Source organism: Lethenteron reissneri, chromosome 35, assembly GCF_015708825.2.
Source record: "Lethenteron reissneri isolate LAM-NWPU_2019-01 chromosome 35, ASM1570882v1, whole genome shotgun sequence".
Lineage (NCBI taxonomy): Eukaryota > Metazoa > Chordata > Hyperoartia > Petromyzontiformes > Petromyzontidae > Lethenteron > Lethenteron reissneri.
The window spans coordinates 4,115,237-4,137,924 of NC_083813.1; the positions used below are offsets into that span (position 1 = coordinate 4,115,237).

Genomic DNA, 22,688 nt, shown 5'->3' on the forward strand with positions numbered 1-22,688 from the left:
ATTGAATCATGCTGTCAGGAATCGTCGGGAGGTGGTACAAATAAAGATACCCGTGGCACTCCATGACACATCAGGAAGTGCTAAATAATTTTGCCAATTGCATCCGTGTTGACCGTACCATTGTTCTTATTAATCCTTACTCATTTAAACCTTTTATTGCGAGTACCTAACGGGCATTCAATGACCGTCAGTTTGGTATAAAATTATTTTACTTCACCAGCTAAAGCCCACAAAGCTATTACCTGTTTTTCAAAGGCAACCTGGTCACACATGATAGATTATCAAAGTAGCATATATCATCATCTTCATGTGGGATTTTATAATAGCAGCTAAATTGTCTAAACGCATGTTTCTAAATGTGGAAGAGGGCAAAAACGGAGGACATGGAGAAAAATCCACGCAACCATGGGGAGAGAGGACACGTGACCTCCAAATATACAGGCGTCAGGGTATAGTTCGAACCTACAACCTCCTTCGTATCAGGCGAGGGAGAAAACATCTCCTCGCCACTGAGATGTTATTAGTTCTTGGACTAAAAATTAGTTGCCAATGACAGTCACCATATCAACGTTCATGCATTATAGTAAAATAAGGAAAGTTGCATGTAATTTACTATACAGTACGGATACGTATTTATTAATTGCTACAATAATGAATCAACCTATCCGTTAGTACTGCGTTGAAAAATATAGATTTTTTCCAATAACAATATGCAACAGTGATCACAATCGGCGGCAAAACCATACTCAAAATGTGCAATGGATGAACAGGAAGAGGAAGGGAGAGAGCGACAAGCATTGTGGCCTGCATCAAATCTTACTTCTTTCTTCACCATTTTCACTGCCAGAATCTTGTCCACAATGGCAGCATCCTCTTCGCTTGGGTTTTCCTGAACAAAGGCGAGACCGAGAGCGCACAAATTACAAACATGCACGTGGGCTAACTGCGTGGCAATGTATGTGGAATAAAAACGCTTAGGAAAGTCATGTTCTACACACAGTGGTCCCGACAGGTCCTAAAATGTGATTACAATTGGCTGGTTTCAACACATCATGCAACTGGGTCTAACCCTCAGGGTCAGGGTTAGGCTCCCTGTTAATGCTAAGATTAGCCTTAGACTCACTGTTAGGGGCAGAGTTAGAATTTATATTTGTGCCCCGGTTAGACTCCGTTAGGGCTAGGGTCAGGGTTAGACTCACTTTTAGGGCCAGGGTTAGACTCGCTACTTGTGCACCAATTAGACTCACTGTAATGGACAGGGTCAAGGTTAGACTCACTGTGAGAGCTAGTGTTTGTTTTAGATTCACTTTCAGGGTTAGGGTCAGGGTTACACTCAGTAGTCATGCTGTACAATCATGCAGTCTATTCTTGGCAAATAGATTTTATCTCTAAATAATCATCACCATAAGCATGCTGTGTGCAAGAAGCCGACAAATATTTGGCAACATTGTTCAAGTCAAAACTCTGGTTTTCTTACTATCGTTATCACAAGCGTGCCATGTGTGTAAATTTTACGCGAAAATTTTTTGGCAACACTGTCCCCACCAAAGCTATTTGTAATACTTCAGCTATTGAGTATGATTCTTAATGCACTAAGAATCTAAGCAAAATTAGCCAGTAACCATCGAGCACAATGCTAACATCAGGATACACACCAACAAACAAAAGGAATATTAGAAAGATGTCCCTTCCTGAATACTGTAACTCGTTTATGGTGAAGGCTGTAAAACTTGCGTTTACTTTTGGTTCCCGTTTTTTAGGGCAGTGTTTTATTCATATTTCTCCAAACTCTGCTCTGCATCCATAGAAATTGAATTTTCTCTTTTAGAAATTTCTACTGCGTCCGTCCCTTAGACACTGAAGCAAAAACTGCCAGAGCTAGAATTCACGTGCAAAGACTGTACTGGGGCCAAGGGTTGCAAGTAAAATAATGCACTGTATTTGCACGGTGATTGATTTGCAGACACGCGCTGCACGACACCCGGTGGGAATGAAGTGCAAAGGGAACCAACGTGGCGAGAGATGTCGCCCCCTCACTTCCTCAACTTGTCGTTCTGTTCACATCAGGGACGTCAGGCAGCTCACACCTCTGATTAGCACGATGGCTGCGTACGGTGCGAAAGAAGTTCAACATACGTACACACGTACACCTCCACGTGCGCGCACACAGCTGGCGCAATAGTACCGCGACACACGTATGCTTGTGCTCGTGTGATTGAAAAACAGCTTTTTGATGGGATTTTTGTTGTTGTCATATTCCGTTAAGTGTCCTGAGATCCTCTGCATGAAGAGTGCTATAAAATAATGAAAAAGCAACTGCTTGATTGTATTTTATATCACTTCTAAAATAGAACTCAAAAAGCTTATCTTTAGAACTAGCACTCATTGTATGAATAGGACATGCTTTCGCCATTTTGACCTGGTTAATGCTTTAAAATGATGTGTTCACCGTGAAAATGAAGCTGAAACCCCTGGAAGAAAAAAAACTACCTCGAGCTTCAGACAAGTCATTCAGAAACCTATCCAACATATTGCCCCCAAAAGGTATCAACGCTTTCCTTTTGGCAAGAGTCTCGCACAAACACACAGTGGTTCGATCTCTAATGTAACCCACCTAACCCTGCATCCAGTTCGCTGTGCTGCAGCTGCAAGCTGTTGCCACCTCATGCAGGATCTCACTCTCCCCCCCCCCCCCCCGCCGCTGCTAAAGACTTACCACAAAGAACTGAATGGCCTGCCCGTGGGTGGCGGTCGAGGTGCTCTTGCTGCTGTTGCTGCTGCTCTTGGTAGTGGTGGTAGTGGTGGTGGTGGAGGAGGAGGTGGCCACAGTCGGCAGGTGCGCCGGAGTGGGAGCTTTTGCGGGAACTCCTCCCGTCACGTCCACCTCTTCCTCGTCGCCCGAGATCTTCAGCTCCAGGTCCTCCGTGTAGCGCTTGCGCTTCACCTGCCTGTTGGAGCGCCGCTTCTTTGCGGCCGCCATCAGAGAACAGGGGCACGCACACACACACACACGAGGCGCCAAGCTGCCTGGCGAGTCCATAGTGTGAAGCGAGGAGTGGAAATGTACGTATGTATGTAGAACTTATTTTGCACCGTACGGAACCAACTGTGTTAATTGGGAATGTGGGAAAATGCTGTGTTGGATCGAAATCAAGATCTGCTACCACAAGCCCCCTCTCCTCTGTATTTTCCCTGCTGTTGGGCAGCATCAGCCACATACTTTCCAAAGAGTTCACATGTTTCAAAACCAACTGACCACAGAGGAAACCCCACAATTTGAAGGTTGCAAGTTTAAATCGTGAGTTAATTTAAATAAGCACCACTTTGTGGAAGTCACCGACAGTTGTTCCCACAGATATATTGGTCCGTGCCATAGGAATCTGGAATTTCTACCATAGACTCGTTGGGATCAAATGATATTAGACCGTTCCTGCTTAGGGATAATGACATTCGAACGTGCCTAAAAACGAGGCTGGGTAGACATAAGCAATGAAAAATAAACTCGGTGCCAGGATTACCGCTTCATCGTACTGCACAAACCCCACAAGGGAAGGCCCTGTGTTCTCTGCCTCCAGGACACTTTCATAATTGCAGATTATTTTGAAACGGTGTCGAGATGCAAATGTATAATGGACCACTATTTTACGAACAAATATAATTGGAAATGTGTTTCTTCGCCAAAGAAATCTTGCATCTTGTGACAGCATTAGGGGGGCGGGGGGGAGCACGTTAATTTGTCTCGTTTCACGTGAACTACTGCACTTGGTGTTTTATGACAAATATTTGGTCGTTTAGGTATCTGGGACAGCCTTAGCTGAGTAACAAGGCTTCTTCAGGATTGCTCTCTTTGGGTTCTATGGCCAATGTCAAGCGCATGCCTGTAATCCAGCAGGTTGAGGAATCATATAGAAATGTGTGATGGAAATAATTAGGCAGTACAGCAAGTAGGAGGGTGAACTCATCTGTGTGAACCTTTGAGTGTCATCCAGTCATGTGCATTAGTTTTAGGATGGCCTGCTCCGACATAAAAAAAAGTCTTTAAAAAAGTGTCCAAATATTCAAAGCACAGTACACTCTTGAAAATGTCTTGAAAATCAGTGAATAAATAACTTATACGATTACTAGCATTACTACCAGGACTTGGATTCGCCACGCCCGGCCACCTTTGTCTCCCCAGTGACGATGTTCAGACACCACACCAGTTACTCGTTTGAGGCTGAGTCGACCTAGGGAAGACCCAGGACCGGTTCGAATAATCGATGGCCGTGAGTGGGAATCGAACTCGGGTCGCCGGGTTCGTAGTGCAGCGCGCTAACCACTACACTACCGCTCCCCCCACACACACACGCGTGCGCGTCCATAGGTACACATACACGCGCTTGCTGCAGACACAACTTTCAGGGTGCATATGGCAGTAAACGACTCAAATAATAAAGCAGCAATGCTGCGCGAAGAACGCCTTAGACCTGCTACACATTTGTATGGCACTTTACTCGTGGAGGGTTGGAGGGGGGTGCGTGACATCAGCAGGCACACTGCGTAACGCTTCCCCATGCAGGTGACATCACAGATGTGACGTCACCGCTCACTTGCCGTGCAAAATATATCCATTATTGCGCCCCCCCCCCCCAAATACAAAAGTCTATTTTTATACCTTTTGCATTGTATACAGTCTGGAAGCTACCCACATGTCAAATTTAAAGTTTGTTGCATGTTGGGAAGTATGCCAAACATTTCGAACACACACATTCACAAATTTCCCTTTTTTATATATATATAGATTGAGGATTTAATATTTACCCATTTTTATTCCAAAATCAATATTTTAGCATATGGTATGAAACCAGTCTACCCAGAGAAAGACCTCACACACATGATCAGAAAACATGCCAAGACCAATACAGTAAATCAACATCCTACTTGCTGTACTAACACACACAGAGTGAACTATACTCGGCCCAAAGCCTCTAAGGTGCAGGATTAACGGCATGTTGTTAATCACATCACTGTTTCAAATTAGGGTTATTTTACATGACAAAATAAAAAACATTTTTAATTGCCGATTTAGGATAACCTACTCAATATGGATGTTGATAATTATGACGACGATGATGATGGAGACTAAGAACCAGGTCGCAAACCAGGACAAACATGGACTCTGGCCACCCAGCTACAGAACAATATCGAAAAACTGCTCCCTCACAGCCAAGGACCCAAATAAAATAAAAGCTGCACTTGTGCAGCAGGGCGCTGGAGACGCATAAATCAATTTGTTTATCCACAGCGGCCGCAGAAGGTGCTTGCATCGGAGAGATGGGGCTCACGATTCCTCAGCCCCCGCACCCCCCCCCCCCGACTGCAGTCGATGTGATGCATCGATCGAGCATGGGTGAGGGAGCAGAGGTGGTTAACTAGGATGGTGTGGAGGGGGGCGGGCACGATGGGGGCGAGGAGCGCTTACCTGCATCAGGTCGTCGTCGTCTATTACTCCAGAAGCGCCCGCCTGCTCCGTGTCGGAATTTTCAGCCGACGTGTCTCTCTTCCGCTTGCCTTTCTTCTTGCTGCTCGGGGAGCACCCCTTCAGTTTACTGCGCACAAAGCCACAGGGGGGGGGGGGGGCGTCACTTTTTCAAGACGCACAATCCTGAATACGGAAAAATATATATACGTGTATTTGTAACAAGACAAATAAGAACAGGCACAGATTTAAGGTAGCTTCTACGCAGACAGACAAAGGGGGCTGTATTCGGCTCCCGCTAAGGCTGACTCTCGCAAGCAATTTCTATTGCAGCAATCGACTGCGTAATAGCCGCCGTCCGACGTTATTTGTTTAAAGCCCCGGCTTTATCGCTTTTATGTAAATTCTGTCATTTACATTTGTGTCTGATTAATTTAAGTGTTGCCTTGTGCCCAAAGTCTCCTCTGGAAGAGGGACGTTGCATTTTAATGGCCTCTTGCCTGGCAGAAACGAAGGACGTGTTTGATTGAACGGCAGCATACGTGAAGTGCACAGAGTGACATTGTAATGATTTTAGAAGAGAAGATGAAACAATTCTTAATTTCTACTCTGTCAATATGTCCTAACGTGTGTGCACGCATGATGTGTGTAGGTCAAAACAGTGCTCTAACGAAACATTCTGTTGTTACAAAATATTCACAGCACATAAAAAGGTACAATACCTTTGCATTTTGGTGCCACTATATGGAACCTTTAGGTAATGTGACATTCTTAAAAACGGCATTCTTAAGATCCCTTACGACTGTATAGCCTTTTGAAATGTGAACATTTTCTGCTAAACCTAAGAATGGTTTTGCTAAGGTTTATATACATTTTGTGTTTGCTTAATTTAAGCACAAACTACTACGTGGCGATTGCCTCCTAATGTTTCGTTTAGAATGCAAGCGCGAACATCAAGTGTTTACGTGCTATCATATAGGCGACCTTGTGTTGCGACTTCCACAATGAGTCACCTGCACGCTCAGTATTTACTGTGTGTGCCATGCCTTGAACACAGACCCAGGAGAGTTCCCGTTTGGGAGCCTCCCTCCCCAATTTGCATGAATGCTAATTAGTAATTCATGGGGCAGACATATTTGTGATACACTCATTGGTGAGTGCATTACCTGTCAGGAATGGTAAGTCCATTCCCGGTTACAGTGCGATAAAAAAAAGAGTCAAGTCGTCTGTCTCCCTGCCCAAATGAGCAATGGGGTGGGCACTCTCCACCGCTGTTCCTTATGCCAGTGATAAGACAATCCACATTATCATGTCAGAGGCCCATCTATCCATAGGAAAACCACTTTGACCTACTGCAGAGTGGTACTTATTTTATCTATACTCATGGTTCTTCCGGTAAAGTCACGAAGGTATAAAATAAAATTATTTTATCTAACCCACACGGCCGACAGGCTGAGTCGACCGCAACCGGTGTTTTAACTCGCAACCTTACAATTGTTTTCTATCAAAAAGTTCCAGGATAATACATTTTAAGGGACAGAGAATGAAAAGGTTTTCCCTCATTCATTCTGAAATCAACCAAAGGGCTGTATTATCACATGGTCTTGGACCAATGTACCTGCGGCGGGCCCGACTGATCTCTCACACGACTGGGGTTTACACGCCACGCTCTTCATGGCAGGACCTACCACTACTCTCCCATCCTCGGCTCTTGCGCTCGACGCTGGGGGAGTCAAGCCTTCTTGAGTGTTGCCCCAAGGATCTGGAATGCCTTGCCGGTGGTGATCCGGCACACTACGAGCCTCAGTGCGTTTAGTAGGAGGGAGTGCAAAACTCACGATTTTCTCATGACTTTACTTAAACATTATTTATCATGGCTTTTACCTAAACAATATTTTATTGCCTTTGCATTTTATATTCTTGGGTCTTTCGGTAAAGTCACGTAGATAGGTTCAAAGAAAATAACAAAAAATAACAAAAAACTACGATGTTTCGATCGCAACACAAGCGGTCGTCTTCAGGAAAAGGGGGGTTAGCTTCCAAGGCAAACTGTTTATCAGGGTTTGAAATGGGCGTAGCCCAAATGTCAGCAGTCAATGATAATGTAAGTGGTGGGCAGCCAATCCGACGGTGGTTGGTTTTCCAGCAATCCAAGGGCTGCCAGGTGAAAATTAGCATGTTAAAGAGAGATTAGCATATTCTTTGGGTCTTTCGGTAAAGCCACGTAGATAGAACAAAATCATCAAGATAATAACAATATCACGACGTATCGATCGCAACACAAGCAATCGTCTTCAGGTGAAAAAAGAGGGGGAAATCTGCCGAGGCAGACTGTTTATAAAGGTTTAGAGATGGGCGGCGCAGCTAATATAAATGTGGGAGAGGTCTCCGTAACCTGCAGTAGGTCTACACCAAAGAGCTGTTTACAAATGTTAATGGGAGATCGCAGAGCCGCAACCAAGGGGTCGGCGCGCGAAGTGACTGTGAAAGCGCAAGTTTGAAATGGGCGTAAAGCACAACTAACATCGGAAGGTGGTAGGATGGGAAAATCATAGCCAATTATGACTTAAACTGGTTGATAACGTTCTTCCAATGACTGCTCAGTTTGTACCCATCTTCTCGGTTGAAATTGTGTCTGTCTATAAATATGGATGGCTTCATGAGCGAATCTTTGTTGATAGCCAGTGGGCTTTCAAAGTACCTTCGTCTTAGAGAAATCAATTTCGTGTGAGCCCACCGCATTAAAACAATGATCAGCCACAGCCGAGGTATTGGCCCTACCGTGTTTCAGATCTGCCTTATGTTCACGAACACAGTCTGAGACATGTCACTTCGTTTCCCCAATGTAACTAATGCCCCAGACACAGCTTAGTTTGTAGACGCTGGGGTATTGCATGTCAGAGATCACATCCTTCACAGATGGGATCAGATCACGAATTTTACGTACTGTGTTAAATCGAACCTGTATGGCAAGGTGATGGTTTTGATTGGGTCCTCAGATGATTCTTTCCCAAGGTTGGGGTGATAGCTTTACGGATTGTGTAGTTTGAATATCCATTCATCTTGAGAGCTTTGTGTACGAGTTCCAGTTCACTGGCTAGGTGATGACAGTCGGAAATACATCGAGCTCTATGGTGTAGAGTTTTGATGAGGGAATTCTTCTGGGATGGATGGTGGTGGGAGTCAGGTTTTAGGTAGGCATTCGTATGGGTGGCTTTCCTGTCGACAGAGTGTCCCATTGAGCCATCTGGTCTCTTTTCCTTCAACTTGTTTGCAGAATGTTCCATTCCAGGTGAAGTAAGTGTTGGTGAGGCAGTGTCTAACCAGGGATGGTACATCAGCATTCAGTCCTTGTTGGACCAAATCTTCAATGATTGTAATGGTGTCAAGCATGGGAACTTTGGTAAACAATAACACTACATCGACACTAACAAGCAAATCACCTGGAGAAAGTGAGATGTCCTGAATTAACGATACCAAGTGAGCTGAGTTGAGTACAGCTGAGGTGGTCTTACCAGTGAATGGTTGTAAGGTCTCAGACAGAAATCGGGCCAGTTTGTAGGAGGGTGAGTCAATAGTGGAGACGATAGGACGAAGGGGTGTCCCTTCTTTATGGATTTTTGGTAAGCCATACAGTCTGGGTGGTCTAGCAGCAGAGGGTTTTAAGGAAAACCGCTTGGATGGTTCGATCAAAGATGTCGAATCAGTGATGATATTGTTGGTTTTCGTAACGAGGCGGTTGGTGGAATATCTTTTAATTTTGGTATAGCTACCATCATTAAGTAGGTCCAGAATTTTGTTATTGTATGTGGTCTTGTCCATGGTAACTGTGGCATTTTATTTTAGTGTACAATGTTTTGATACCCCCTTGAGTGGAGGTGATATTACATTTAAAATAAATACGGTGTTCGGTTTATACAGCTTACATGTGCTCAAATGTGATGACTATGGAAGAGCACGAGGGACTGGATGTGGATGGGCACGGTGGTGTCTTGTAAAAATATTGGCATCACCTACGGGTGAAAAGATTGTTACCCCCCCCCCCCCCCCCACTTGCCACTTTGATACATTTTCCTGATTCCTGGGTCACAATTTATGTCACGAATCGATTCCTTTTTTGTTAACATGATGATGAATGGAAGCATCTCTAGTTGCTCCCAAGGATGACGAGAATCCATTGCACACAAAATATACAAATAAAAAACATTAACGCTTTTACACGAGATTGGATGCATGTATTGTGAGTTTAAAAAATCAACATTAAATAGCTGAATCGATGCATCGTTAAAACCCAGATCATTTAACTGACGTCACTTTTCTCTATTCTTGCCCAATATTACTCCTTTCCACTCTCCTACCAACAAAAGGTGATCAAGATAAACTGATCATTTCAAGTGAACTAACACAAAGGTGACTCATTCGGGGTTAATGTCCATTGCCAGGACACTCAAACTACTGCACACGAGTGGGACATGGTTCAGCAGCAGGCATCCCGATCATGAGATTAAAAGAAAAAAGTTCAGAGCCCAGCCAGGGTCACCTTGGCCATTCATATCTCAAAGGCCAGTTTTCTCCCAAACAAAGCACACTTCTTAAAGAGGAAAAGGCAAAACATTCAAAAGTAGGACCCTCGTGAAAAACACTCTTGAGACTCGGTGACATTTTCTAGAATAAATAAATGGAACTGTATCCTAGGTATCCCTTGTAAAAAAATATTTGTGCCTCGATGGACTGTCACTAGTTAGTTAGAAATAAATCTCATATATGTAAAATGAGTTAATGAGATGGATCTGTGGCACAGTAGTGAACACACTGTGCTATAAACCCAGTATGTGAGCTTGATTCCCAGCCAAGGCTAACATCAGTGGAGAATGATATCCAAACAAAACTCAACTTTTTAATTTATTTTACCAGGTCAGGCCCACCGAGCTAATATCGCTCTTTTTCAGAAGCAACCTGGCCACGAAGTTGCCTTATCATGTTGGTTGGCTACGTAGGGTGCGAAAAAAAGTTAAAACATCCATACAAACATGTTTCTAAATGTGGAGGGAAAAAGCTGAGGAACCAGAGAAAAATCCACGCGACCATGGGAAGAACATGCACACTCTGTATAAACAGGCGTCAGGGTCGGGATTGGACCCACGACCTCCTGTATACCAGGCGAGGTAGTTAACATCTCGCCACTATGCACCGACTCGCGTCAATACTGAAAAATGGTCAAATGACTACCATGACCGGCAAGAGATGGGGAGGCCTTCATCCGAAGGACTGTTCTGATGTCTGGTACATAAAACGATTGCTACCTGGTGAAGAATCCCTTGGCGGCAACTCAACAACCCTAAGGTTAAACCAGTCGCCGCAATGGACAATGGTGGGGGTTCTACCCCGAGATCAGCACAACCAATGATGCCGCATTACGCTCTCTCGTTTTGGGCATGCAGATCGCTTCGAGCTAAGTTACACAAGTTGTGCTTTTGCTGTACAGATCACAGGCAGCAGGGAATGGCTCTGCACATGGGATTAACATAAAGCGCGTCGAGCACCTGGCCTCCATCTACAGCACCAAGTCGTCGTTCTGCAGTCTGGGCTGACATGAACAACAACCCCGAGCAGCACCCCTGTGGTCCATGTTTACTTGACCTCTCCCTCTAACTAGCGAGAGCAACGTGTGCTGCTGCGGGTTCATTTGGGCGCACAGCTCTTGACACACGACCGCGCAGGGTCACGTGACCACCCCTCCCCCACCCCGCACCGCCCCCCCTCAACCTGCCAGCGCCGACGTCACGGCGGCGAGGCATTCGTGCGAACGAGTGGCCTCTGGTGCGGGTAGCGCCGTCACTTTGTGCCTCAATGTCGTCAGAATCACAGTCATGGCAGAAGCCAACGGCTTCCAGTTTCCCCTTTGGGCCTACTCACGTGAAACGGCAATTGCCACCATCGTGTTTGGTGCGGATTATTGTACCGTAATGCAGGAATGGCTTTTATTCATAATCATTATTTTCCTCCACTGGGATAACATTATTGGGATAACATTATGAAAACGAAAGAGGCGGCCAGATGGCTCCGGTGACTAAAACCGTGTCAGAGCACCAAGTCGCCACTGCTGCAATACTGGTTTAGATTTTGAAGTGGAATCGAGGTCTCATCCACCCATGATTAAACTGGGTTCTTATGTTTAGGGAGTTTTATGGTCTCAACCCTTCCACCGATGACCACAGACAAATGAAGACTCATTAAAATATTTTTTTTATTGACATTCCCAAATTCGAGCTTTGAAAATTACATTTTTTATTTCACTGACATACCATGAGCACTCTATGCAAGACATAAAACACGTGTGCTCCCAGTGTAGATTAAGAGGCCGATATATGTGACTTGAGAAAGAGTTCCATGTCACGTTTCATACAGGGTGATGCACTGCTTGCTGCAAGAGTTCAATATAAAATTAGTATCTAATCACGTGATTATTTATAGCACAACATCAGTATAAATTTTTAAAAAGCAAAAGCATAGCTATATTCAAATCTTAATTCCATGTGTTGCGCCTTTGAATGTAAAACATTCCCCTTTGTTGAGAGCTCATCGATGTTATCTACGGTTGGTACATCTGTCAGTCATCTCAGTCAGTCATCCATAATGCAGGTTTTTTTGGGTTAGATCGCGTAAATATATAGATGTCTCGTTCAACCCGCCACCACCTGACACAGCCAGTAAGGTTTGTCACATAAACAGAACATGCCAATTCGTCACTAGTACAGCACTAACTGGTGTGTTGGAGAGCAAAGCCACAACATTTACAATCTGAGCACGACGTTTCGGCAGTAATTACAACTAGCTTCATCAGGCGACAGAAATCCTCCTGTTTCGTTCCTCAGTCAACCCATGGCACCTGAGTCTGTTCTGTGACCTGCCAGCAGGCCTTCAACACTTCACGTGGCCCCAAACGTGCACCTAGCATGGCACACGCACCGTGGTGACATCACCGCCACTTAGTGGCAAACGGTTATGGTTGTTGCGTACCGGCAGAGGTGGTTAGCAGACTAAAGCCCTACTCCTGTGAGAAGAAATTTCTAGCACAGCGTTTGCCTGGATTGCAAGAACGAGTGGATCACAGTGGCCCCACGCCATCATTAGCAATCCCAGACCACTCAAAGGCGGTCATGTACCATGCCACCGGGTTAGGCTGAGTATTAAACCGGTGTATATACGGTCAGGTAGAGCCCAGGAACAAGCTGAACACTTTAGGGCATCAACAGTAACATCACAAGAACGATTCATATTGTTGTTTACCCGGGAAAGTCTCACCGAGACACAAAACTCTCTCCTATTTTCAAGAGCATCCTGCTTTGGTTATTTGGCCAATTGCCTGTTTGGATTTAATTTTTAAATGTGAGGTACCGGGTGTGCTCAGACAATACTCGCTTGTATACAACACAGCAAGTAACTTGCAGTGCTTTATTTTAATCCCCTCTAAAATGTGTTACACTTATCTGGCCACTCTAGGTTATCCCACAAGCACAAATAAACACTTAAATAAGGCCCTCACCATTACATCCCTAAGCAGAAATCTCCCTGAAAACATCCTGAGAATCAGCGAGGCTATAAACGGGAAAGAAAGGAACGTGACCATTACCGCTCTCTAATGACCCATTTCAACAAATTTTAAACATCGTCCACAAGGGAGCAGGATCAACAGTTTGGCTTAAGAGATCAGAAAATAGGACCTCGCGTTCTACGGGTGAAGTAAAAAAAAGCAAGCAAATTTTGAACCTGCCGCGTATATGCACCGGGCAGCGGTAAATGAGGTCCAGACCAGCTTGAGAAAAGGAAAAATAATAGATACGCAAAAAAAAACGTCATGGCAACGAAGGCTTGAGAGTCAAGTGGCCACGTAGCAACCCTCATGCAACCACCGTCAATAGACAACGCGCACGATTTCATTGCCTTTTCGCTTCAGGTGCCCGTTTGCGTGTAAAAAAAAAACGGGGGGCTAATGGATGCGACAGTGGGGCTTGGCTTTGTGTCGTCCTCTCCTACGCCTGCGCTGGATTCTTTTCCCCTACACAGCGTTTATTTACAGTGTGTCCTGGAAGCCCTGCCAGACTCGGTCAAACCACAGACATGCTCAACAGCTGCAGAAAAAAAAACCGCAGGAAAAAATACGCGTATGTAAATAAGTAAATCAATTAACTCCCCCCTCCCCCCATTTAAAAAATGCATCGTTTTCTAATATTCCACAATCTAGTCAAGATACGCAGGGCATAAGGTTGCAAAAAAGGCGGTCTTTACGGAAGGTGCGGCAGGGTTCTGACTCGATGGGATGCAGGTGATGAATTGTCTTCGAAGAAAAAACAATTGCAAATCTATCATTTTACGGAGGCCCGTTTCACTGTGTGCACACGTTAACCCCGACTAACATAACAGCAGATGCTCGAGGTATCTCCCCCGCATGTCCCGATGCTCAAATGCCAAGCCACGCATTCATTCGTTATCTTCCCCTCTTCTGTTCGAGAGTGGAATAGTCTGTTGCCATGGACCCTGTTTCATCACGTGTTGTGCACCTGCCCGTTCCTTGGTATACGAGCTGCACGAGAACACTTGATTGTGTGCTTGCAAGAGTGTGTGTGGTCATGTGAATATTTGTCTGTATGATGGGTAGTGTAGCGGTTAGTCCACTGTGCTATGAACCCGGCCAGCCGAGTTCGATTCCCGCTCACGGCCAACACCAGTGACGATTATCTGAACCGGTCACAGACCTCCCCGAGGTCGACTCAGCCTCAAATGATTACCTAGTGCGGTGTGTAGTAAACATTGCCACTGGGGAGACAAAGGCGGCCGAGCGTGGTGATGGACACCCACCCCCTCGTGTTCCGGCCTTCATAGGTGCTCATAAACAGCACTTGTGCCAACAATCTGTTAAGACTATACGGGGGGATATTTGTTTTCTTTGTGTATGAGTGAAGGGTGTTGGTGTACAGTGACTAGCACACTGTATTATGGTCCCTTGAGGGCCCGGCTCGATCGCTTGCCATGCACACCAGCACTGAGGGCATTGTGTTAAAATATAGAGACGAAATAAGCAGGTGAAAGTCCATCACTCTGTACAAATACATGTCTGAGTAAATCAGCATATGGGCCTTCTCAACCAACGTTTGTCTGCACCATTTGTTTCAGGGGGAATACTCTGAACCAGTGTTGACAACTCTGGGCTTCATTAGCAGCCGTTCCAGTGCATAATCAATTGTACATGTTTCTGTTTTGTACTATACGGAGCCTGTGGCTTACTTATGTGGCCTTTGACAATCATCAGCCATGACGACTCAATCCACTGCTGGATAAAATCTCCCACCATTTTTCACGATCCTGCAATGCAGCAATCCATTCCGGGCACCTGCACATTGACATCACTACTGGACATCTGCGAAACTACTGGGCATCTGTGAAAAAGAGCTTTACAGCTCATCGGATTCCTCCAGTATAAATGCGGATTCTGAAAATTATTTAACCGCTCTATCTCCCTGGTGAATGAATGCTCTTTTGGACACATTCCATTTCCTGGCTGCCACTCCGGTTATTATTTTTGACCATCGACCATCATCAACCCCTTCTAGCGATGTGTCCTGCCCAAGTCAGTCCACTTACTTTCCCTCATAGTTTTAATGATGGCATTCTCCTTGGTATATTTTCTCTAATCCATGTGGCCCCTCTTTCTCTCCAGGTAAATTCCAAGCATGCATCTTCTCTACGCTTCTCTTCACACTTTTTGTTCCTTGTTTAGTATATCGGTGCAGAGATGGACCTTCGCCTGCTAATGTCGTTGACCGGTTGAGGACTTAAATGATCTGTCCCAGGTCGACCATCTCTGCTGCTATTTTCCAGCTGTGTCCCTCTTGACAGAAATCTTCAATTATTTAAAGAAATCTGTTTTGCTTACATTTATTCTGAGCCCAATTTTTCAGTCATCTCCATTAAACTAATCTAACATTTCCCACAGTCCATTCCCAATGTCTCGTCAGCATATACACGATGCCTAATGTTTTTTTCCTAATAATCCAATGTTCAGAAAATATATTGTAATAATGTCACTGAGTAACCTTGGTGAAAGGGTGCCAATAACATCTCACAATTAAGCAGCATTAATTTAACAGGCCTGACTGAATTTATACAATTAACTTGTAATATGCGTATATTTTCTCGAATTTGGACTCTGGAATGGCAGTTGGTGCTGGGGGAATATGTAAAGGGAAGAGAAGCAGAACTCTAATGTGAGTGCTGACAATAAATTAGAAAAAACCATTGTACATTAGACTTGCTTGGGCCTTATCGAGGTTAACCTGTCCTAAATTGGCCTAACATTATCACATACCTGGTGCAGCAACAACCACAGCCCAGGAATTGTTTGGTACTGGGTACCAAATTATCTCATAAAAAATGACGTCCTTTATTTAAATAGGTGAAAGCCCAATGAGTTCCATCATCTATTTTGTAATGAACAATCCAAGAATATGCAGTCAAGCAGGCACAGCCTCACGTTGTTGTTTTTCTAATTTCGTTTGTGGTTTTCACTTTTTAGTTGTCATGCAATCTGCTGTTTGGATCAGAAACATGGGCACTAAGAAAATGGAATACAATCTGAAATGCACAAAAAGCATAGAGGGCATGATGCATGCTTGTAATTACACCCAAGAGGTAGGAAGAGGAACACATGGATCAGTGAACATACACAAATCAGACAACATTGATCATTAAGAAAATAAGACTGTTTCGTTCCCATAGCTGTCTCTCCACATAGAAAATAAAGGTAGTTCTTACGCAAGTCATCAGTCGCATGGCCTTCTAGGAGTACAGAACTTCTGCAGCAACAGAAGCAAAGTCTGAACGAGTTTCAACACACAGTGTCTCATCAGCAGTCAAGCTTGCTTAAATGCCGATCTTACGCAAAATTATATAAGACACAAAACAAAATTATCATTAGCGTCGTTGGAGACCATCGTTATTTCTCTTCTCCAAAACAACGCTCGTGACTGTTGGATGAAGGAAATAAAGTTGGCTTGGGCGCAGGCATGCTGTTGATCGTTCATGCAGAATAACAGTGATGGAAGGGAATTCAAAGGAGAGAACATGTCCAAGAGGATGACCGCTGAGGAGATGGGAGGATTAAACCAATTCATCTCCAGGAATTGGAATGATTGCTGCATGGCAGAGCCATGAGGAAAGGTGATGCCATGGGGATGGCCTTCATGCAGACGTTGACAGACAATGTCTGATGATGATGATGCATATTTCGACCGTTTTTTCAGTGCAGATTACAATTCATACAGTGATATATTCAGTGATGGGTATAAAGAGGAACGCAGTCATCAGCATTGATAAATACAAATAACAAATCATGCTGTGTGGATATCGAAGACCCGATGACATTAATTGAAAAGCAGGTTAATGTGTGGCATCACAGTCCATACCCTCCACTCATTTCGAGGACTCAAGTCTTCCAGACTGGCTGTTTTGAGGAATCGAAACAGTGTTCAACAATCATACTGCAGATCAAAATACTTATCTTTCTGCTTTCCTTCCTGCGCTGCTTAAGTTAACTGCACTGCTCAAGTTTGGAATTTCATCCCATCGTCTCTTCCAATTTATTATAACCTTGCTCAAATCAACAATCGCATTAACGCTTATCTAATACACCTTCAATCGGTTGTTTGTTATTGGCCAGCATACTCTGCAAACGTGAAAGTGAATTGTAATCGCCTCTCAATTTGTTCACTGAGGCACACTGCATGCATCAACCTAGTTCCTTGGTCAGGGACAGGAGACAAACACGTGCCACCTCATGCACATATTAAACTAACCAAATTGTGCCCAAAGCAAAAAAAACAGGTGATGTTTAATCTTTTCAGATCCCTCTAACAAGGCACAATTGTCGTTTCAATCTATGACGAGTGGTGCCATCACACACAGGCACCGGCTCTATACCCCCCCCTCCCCTCGGTGTCTTTTCATTACGTGGCACAGACGGTTTGGTACAGCACCATCACGGCTTGCAGCAAAAGAGAGGCCACAATTGTTACTCTGATCAAAGTGTGCCCCCCGCTATAGTGGAGGCTGCAGTTTGCCTTTCTCTCGTGGTGGAGTGGAGCGTTTGCGCTCTCCATTAATACAAAGGGAGCCGTGCATCCTGCGACAAGTTAAGCGGCTTATTATGAGGCACATCATTACAGGCCACGTAATAATCTCTGCACTGTTGCGTGCATTGTCTCCACTGCTAACAAAACTACCTCGGAGGTCACCTAAATGGACCACTTCTCCGTGTGTTTGGTTACAGAGCAACGGAGTGATTGTTTTTCAAGTGCAAGAATGAGCACCTGTAACAAATGCAAATTATATAATGGGTTTTAAACGTGCCACAAAAAAATAGACAAACAAAAAACCACCTTGCGTAAATACCACTGGACTAGGTCTATTTGTCCAAGTTGGTAAATGCCCCGAGGTATAAAATAGTACTGGAATCTGGCTAGGTGGTGTTCTGAACATTGAAAGTTTAAACCTTGCCCGTGGTTTAACATCACCCATCATAATGCAAGGATTGCTTACATGAGAACCACTTTGTGAGAAGTCAATAACGGTTACCCTTGCCAAAAACCTGATCTTGTCAGGAAAATTTCAAATTGTAATGCTGGTTTAAGGCCAACAGAGATGAACGCTATCCCAGTGTTAATTTGAGTATTAAAACAGTTTGACTTTAACCTCGAATTGCATTATTAAACAATAAATACAGTGAAATGTAATGAAATGAGAGATAGTGTGGATCCGAGTGGCAATCGCGATTCCATCTTTATTGGTGAGATGGGGCAGCAAACTGCATTTTCCCGTGAGGTTGTATTGATGGCATCACCAATGATATCCAAATCATTCTATGGTAGTCATGTCTTGGGTAAATAAATGCCCATTTGGAAATGCTATTGAAAAACAGGATTTCACATACATTCAGGGTATGACCGTTGAAAATTCTACCAGAGAATTAATGTATTTGTATGGTCACTTAAAAAACACACTCAACCAACGTTAATGAATGCTCCTTCAGGCACCGTGAAGAATGGTTCAACACATGTCAAACATCGAATATATTAAAACACTGTTCGCGCTCTCTGAGCTGGGCTCCATCAAATAAAGCTAAAAAACTGCAATTTTTGACGATTACTTCTATTTCTGCAGTTATTAGCTACCAGTTAAAATGATCAACTTGTCATGCTCGGGTAGGTGGTTTAATCATGGTTGGTTGCCTGAGTTTGAACCTAGATTCTCAGTGGTGCTGGCTCAGTAGTTTGACACAGACATTGTGGATCCTCGAAAGAACCGAGCAACTTCTGCCAAATTATTTTATATAAAACAATAAAAGGCTGTTATAAGCATGTTAATCTGACAGTTAGACTCTTTAAACGTCTTTAAAGAAGGCAATGTTGCTGTCAACAATTTAGACCAAGTCTTTAATCTTGCGCGCAGAACAGCAGAAGCATTTGCAGCCACTGACTAAATTGGAGGTCACGCAAAGGTCAATCGGGCCGTGCCACCTTGTGTAAACAAGAAGTCCCTTAAAGGAGCACTGCTTCGGTCGCAGGTCCTCGACAGGCAATGTTAATGTCTCACCACACACTGGCTAATGGTGACAATACACCGCAAGGACATGTAATCATTTCATCATCAGGTGTAATCCTAGGTCAAGTGTTTTGGTGTTGGGTTACACCACCACTAAGCCACTACTCCACTAATGAGGTTGTGTGGGCAAGCACATCTTTGGAGGACAATTTATTTCGACCCTAATCTGCTGATTTTATGAACCATGCAAATAAAAGATGCTCTATACAGGTCATACAATTGTAGACAGAGAAGGAACAATCATTTGTCGCACTAAAATACCTTCAACTGTGCCCAAAAGAGGTGCAAAACATAAAAGTGACAAAAATAATATTACACTGTCGACTGTACATTTAAATGATGACACAGCCAAAGCAAATGGATGCATGCCCAAGCTGTTTAACGTGAGTTTGAGACGTTAACAATTATATATTTTGTATGACAATCAGCTGTACCCTTAAGGAATGGTTGGTGACATAACTGCGACGTCACTGCCATATGTTTTAATGGACTGAAGCAGTGATGTCACTGGAGCACTGTGATTATACATCCAAATGCGAATTTGGAAGTACATTTTATCGTTAACTGGTAAGCCCACAAACCTCACCAGTGGAGCACCATTAAATCCACGTGCTGCTCATCCACGCTGTGGAGAAGCCATGCCAGGTGCCGTGCGTCGTGTTAATTGACCGATACCTGCTGGTTTCTTATTGTGTCTATTTGGACACAATTGAAGCGGTCAAAATAATATGAAGCTGATCAGTAGGTTTGAGCGAGGCAGGCTGCCGTGGTTATGTGACCACCATGGTCGCAGTGGAGGTGGGGTGGAAGGCTTCAACAACAAGCCCTGCCAGGAGCATGTGGTGATGGAGAGATGAAGGGAAATGAGACAAGAGACAGAAGAGGGAGAGTGACAAAGACAAAGAGGGACATGGAGAGACGGGGACCGAAAGATGAGACAAAAAGGCAGAGACAGAGGAGACAACGAGAAATGGGGAGATGTACAGAGACGGACAGAGAGATATAGACAAAGACAAAGGCCAATGTTGGGATCGAGAAAATCAGAGAAACGGAGAAACAAAGAAACAGACACGGGGGATGACAGTGAGACAAGAGATAGAGGATGACAACAACAAAGACAAAAAGTCATACAGAATGGCCAGTTGACTGAAAAAAATGCATAAAATATAAATTATATATTCAGATTCGAATTTGGATTTGCAGAATACCTGCGTAAGGTATTTTGTATCTGGATAAATAAGTCAAAGGTGCTATTCGGTGCACCCATAAATAAAATACTCCCACGAGAGTGTGGAAGCACGTCTTAAGAAAAGTACATGAACAACACACTCCCCGTGCTGGGTTGTGTAACCTACACACGAAACGCCGCTACACCAGGTGTGCCACAATGCACGCCATGGAGCGTGCAAAGGCCGGAGTATGAATCCAGCATCATGCGGCACATTATAGGGTATACTGCACGACTGTACAGTACAGCACAGGCTTGGGACATTTTTTTGTTTAATGAAAACAAAGATGTACTGCACTGTACACCAGCGGGCATTTAGATGTCACTCCTGCAGCCAAACCTTATGTGATTTGAATTGCACTACTATACTGAGCTGTGTTATGGGGCCATACGAAACTCTATTCTCTTTAGCTGCATCTTCGTTTATGTATCAATAGCCGAGCACTAATTACCAAATGGAATTCCACTCTATAAAAGCGATTACATTTTTTTACGGTACATGTTTGTTCAGTACAAAATTAGACAGAAGCATGTACGTATGTATGTTGAACTTCTTTCGCACCGTACGTAGCCAACCGTGCCAATCTGAGGTGCGGGGGGTAGGGACAACAAACTGGACACAAAACGCAGCTCTAAAGAGTCTTCAATCGAGAATGACTTTTTAATCTAGAAGCAAAAGTTGGTGGTGTTTCTATGTGCTTTGTCAATGTCTCAGAGGTACTAATCAGAACTTACCAACAACCACTGCATTCCCACTGGAGTGTCAGGACCACCCCCACATAGCGGTAGTCTAAATTGGCGATGGTGCTAGGGGTGGGGGTATGGTGCTGCTGACGTCACCGTAGCCTTGGCTATGGATGCTTGGTACGGACTGGGAGTAATGCCACGACTGAGACGTGGCTTTTTGCAGGTGAGGAGGCACTGCCGACCCTAAATGTGTGCGTTTTGTGCTTTTCTTCCAGGTATGGGGTTCGTTTAAAAACATTCCATGGGAATGTGTTACTTTTACCAATGGCTCAAGGCTGCCAATGAATATGAGCGATGACCATCATTCGTTTGATAAAGGAAACAATGACTCCCCCCCCCCCGCCGCCCCGTATCATATTCCTGTCATGTTTTTCTGTCATGTTTTGGGATGGTAAACTTTGAAACTTCGCCGCTTTGGAGATTGGCCCCTGGAAGATGATAGTGTAGAACTACTTCTGAGACCAGAATTATATTCAGAATCTTTTATTTTAGATTGGAGCAATCTGATGAGCTGTCAAGCTCTTTTTTCACAGATGTCCCAGCATGCCCCTCTCAACGGCATCTGCAATCGAGGTGTAGCACTTTCTCAAATGCTCTGGATGGTCATTAGCGAGGGACATATGCCAACTTAAGTAAACACCAAATTAAACATTGCGGTTTTTGTGAAGTCATCGGTGACCAAGTTGAGGCGATCAACTCGCTATATTTGAGAACTCGGTTTAGTTATGAAGTGGTTGAAACCTGGACAATAACTCAACAGTGACAGGCTCCCAAGCCACCCAGCCACTGCAATACACTACCTTAATCTAAGACAACCCAAATTCAAAAAGGCTCACGGATATGAATGTGATAAAACCGTGTCGACCCTGCCACTCTCACCTGCTCCTGCCACTCTCTATAACACGTGGTTACAATTCGCATTGTCCGTGGCACTCAAGTTGGGCCCCTTGCTGGCCTGACTGTTGTGAAGCCGTGCCAATACCTTGCTGACCTCAAAGAGCATAAAGCATCACGCAAACTCCGGTCACCTGTCGCAGTGGCTTTTGGCTAACCATCGAACAAAGACAGTCACTGCACTGTGCACTTTCAGATGCGTTTCTGGAGCCGTCTGGAACGTTCTTCCTTCCGATATTAGGAAGCCACCGGAGCTATGCACTTTTAAATCTAGATTTAAAACGAATTTCTTTATAACTGCTTTTTGTGTTTAGTTTGTTGTCCATCCGCTGCACGTCCGATTAGCACGATTGGCTACGTATGGTGCGAAAGAAGTTGAACAAACATACATGCAAGTTGAAAGTTGCAAGCGAGAGGCGGTTTCCATGCAGTGTCTGATCCATGAGTAGATCGCACACAAATCCATCGCAGATAAATCAAGCCCTGATTACCGGACTCTAGTCTATTCTAACTTGAAGCTCTTTTATTCCTAGAACAATTAAACCAGCTGATATCAGTTCAAATACTTTGAGCTATGTAGACATGTGCTTACGATTTCACAGAAAAGGCCTAGTTTAGTATACTGACCTGTGGGTGAGTATGCTGAACTTATGTGAAACCCCAGGAAGCCTGTGTAGCTTCCACAAATAAAGTTAATCACTGCCA

At 44.2% G+C, this 22,688-nt stretch overlaps 1 protein-coding gene across 1 annotated transcript in view; it reads right to left on the minus strand.

The window, feature by feature from the left end:
* LOC133350830 (chromodomain-helicase-DNA-binding protein 7-like) overlaps positions 1-22,688 on the minus strand; it is a 164,753-nt gene that overhangs the window by 78,093 nt on the left and 63,972 nt on the right. The window contains 3 exon segments of the mRNA XM_061565600.1: positions 821-889; positions 2,717-2,962; positions 5,462-5,588. Of these exon segments, the coding sequence (XP_061421584.1) occupies positions 821-889; positions 2,717-2,962; positions 5,462-5,588 (442 nt within the window).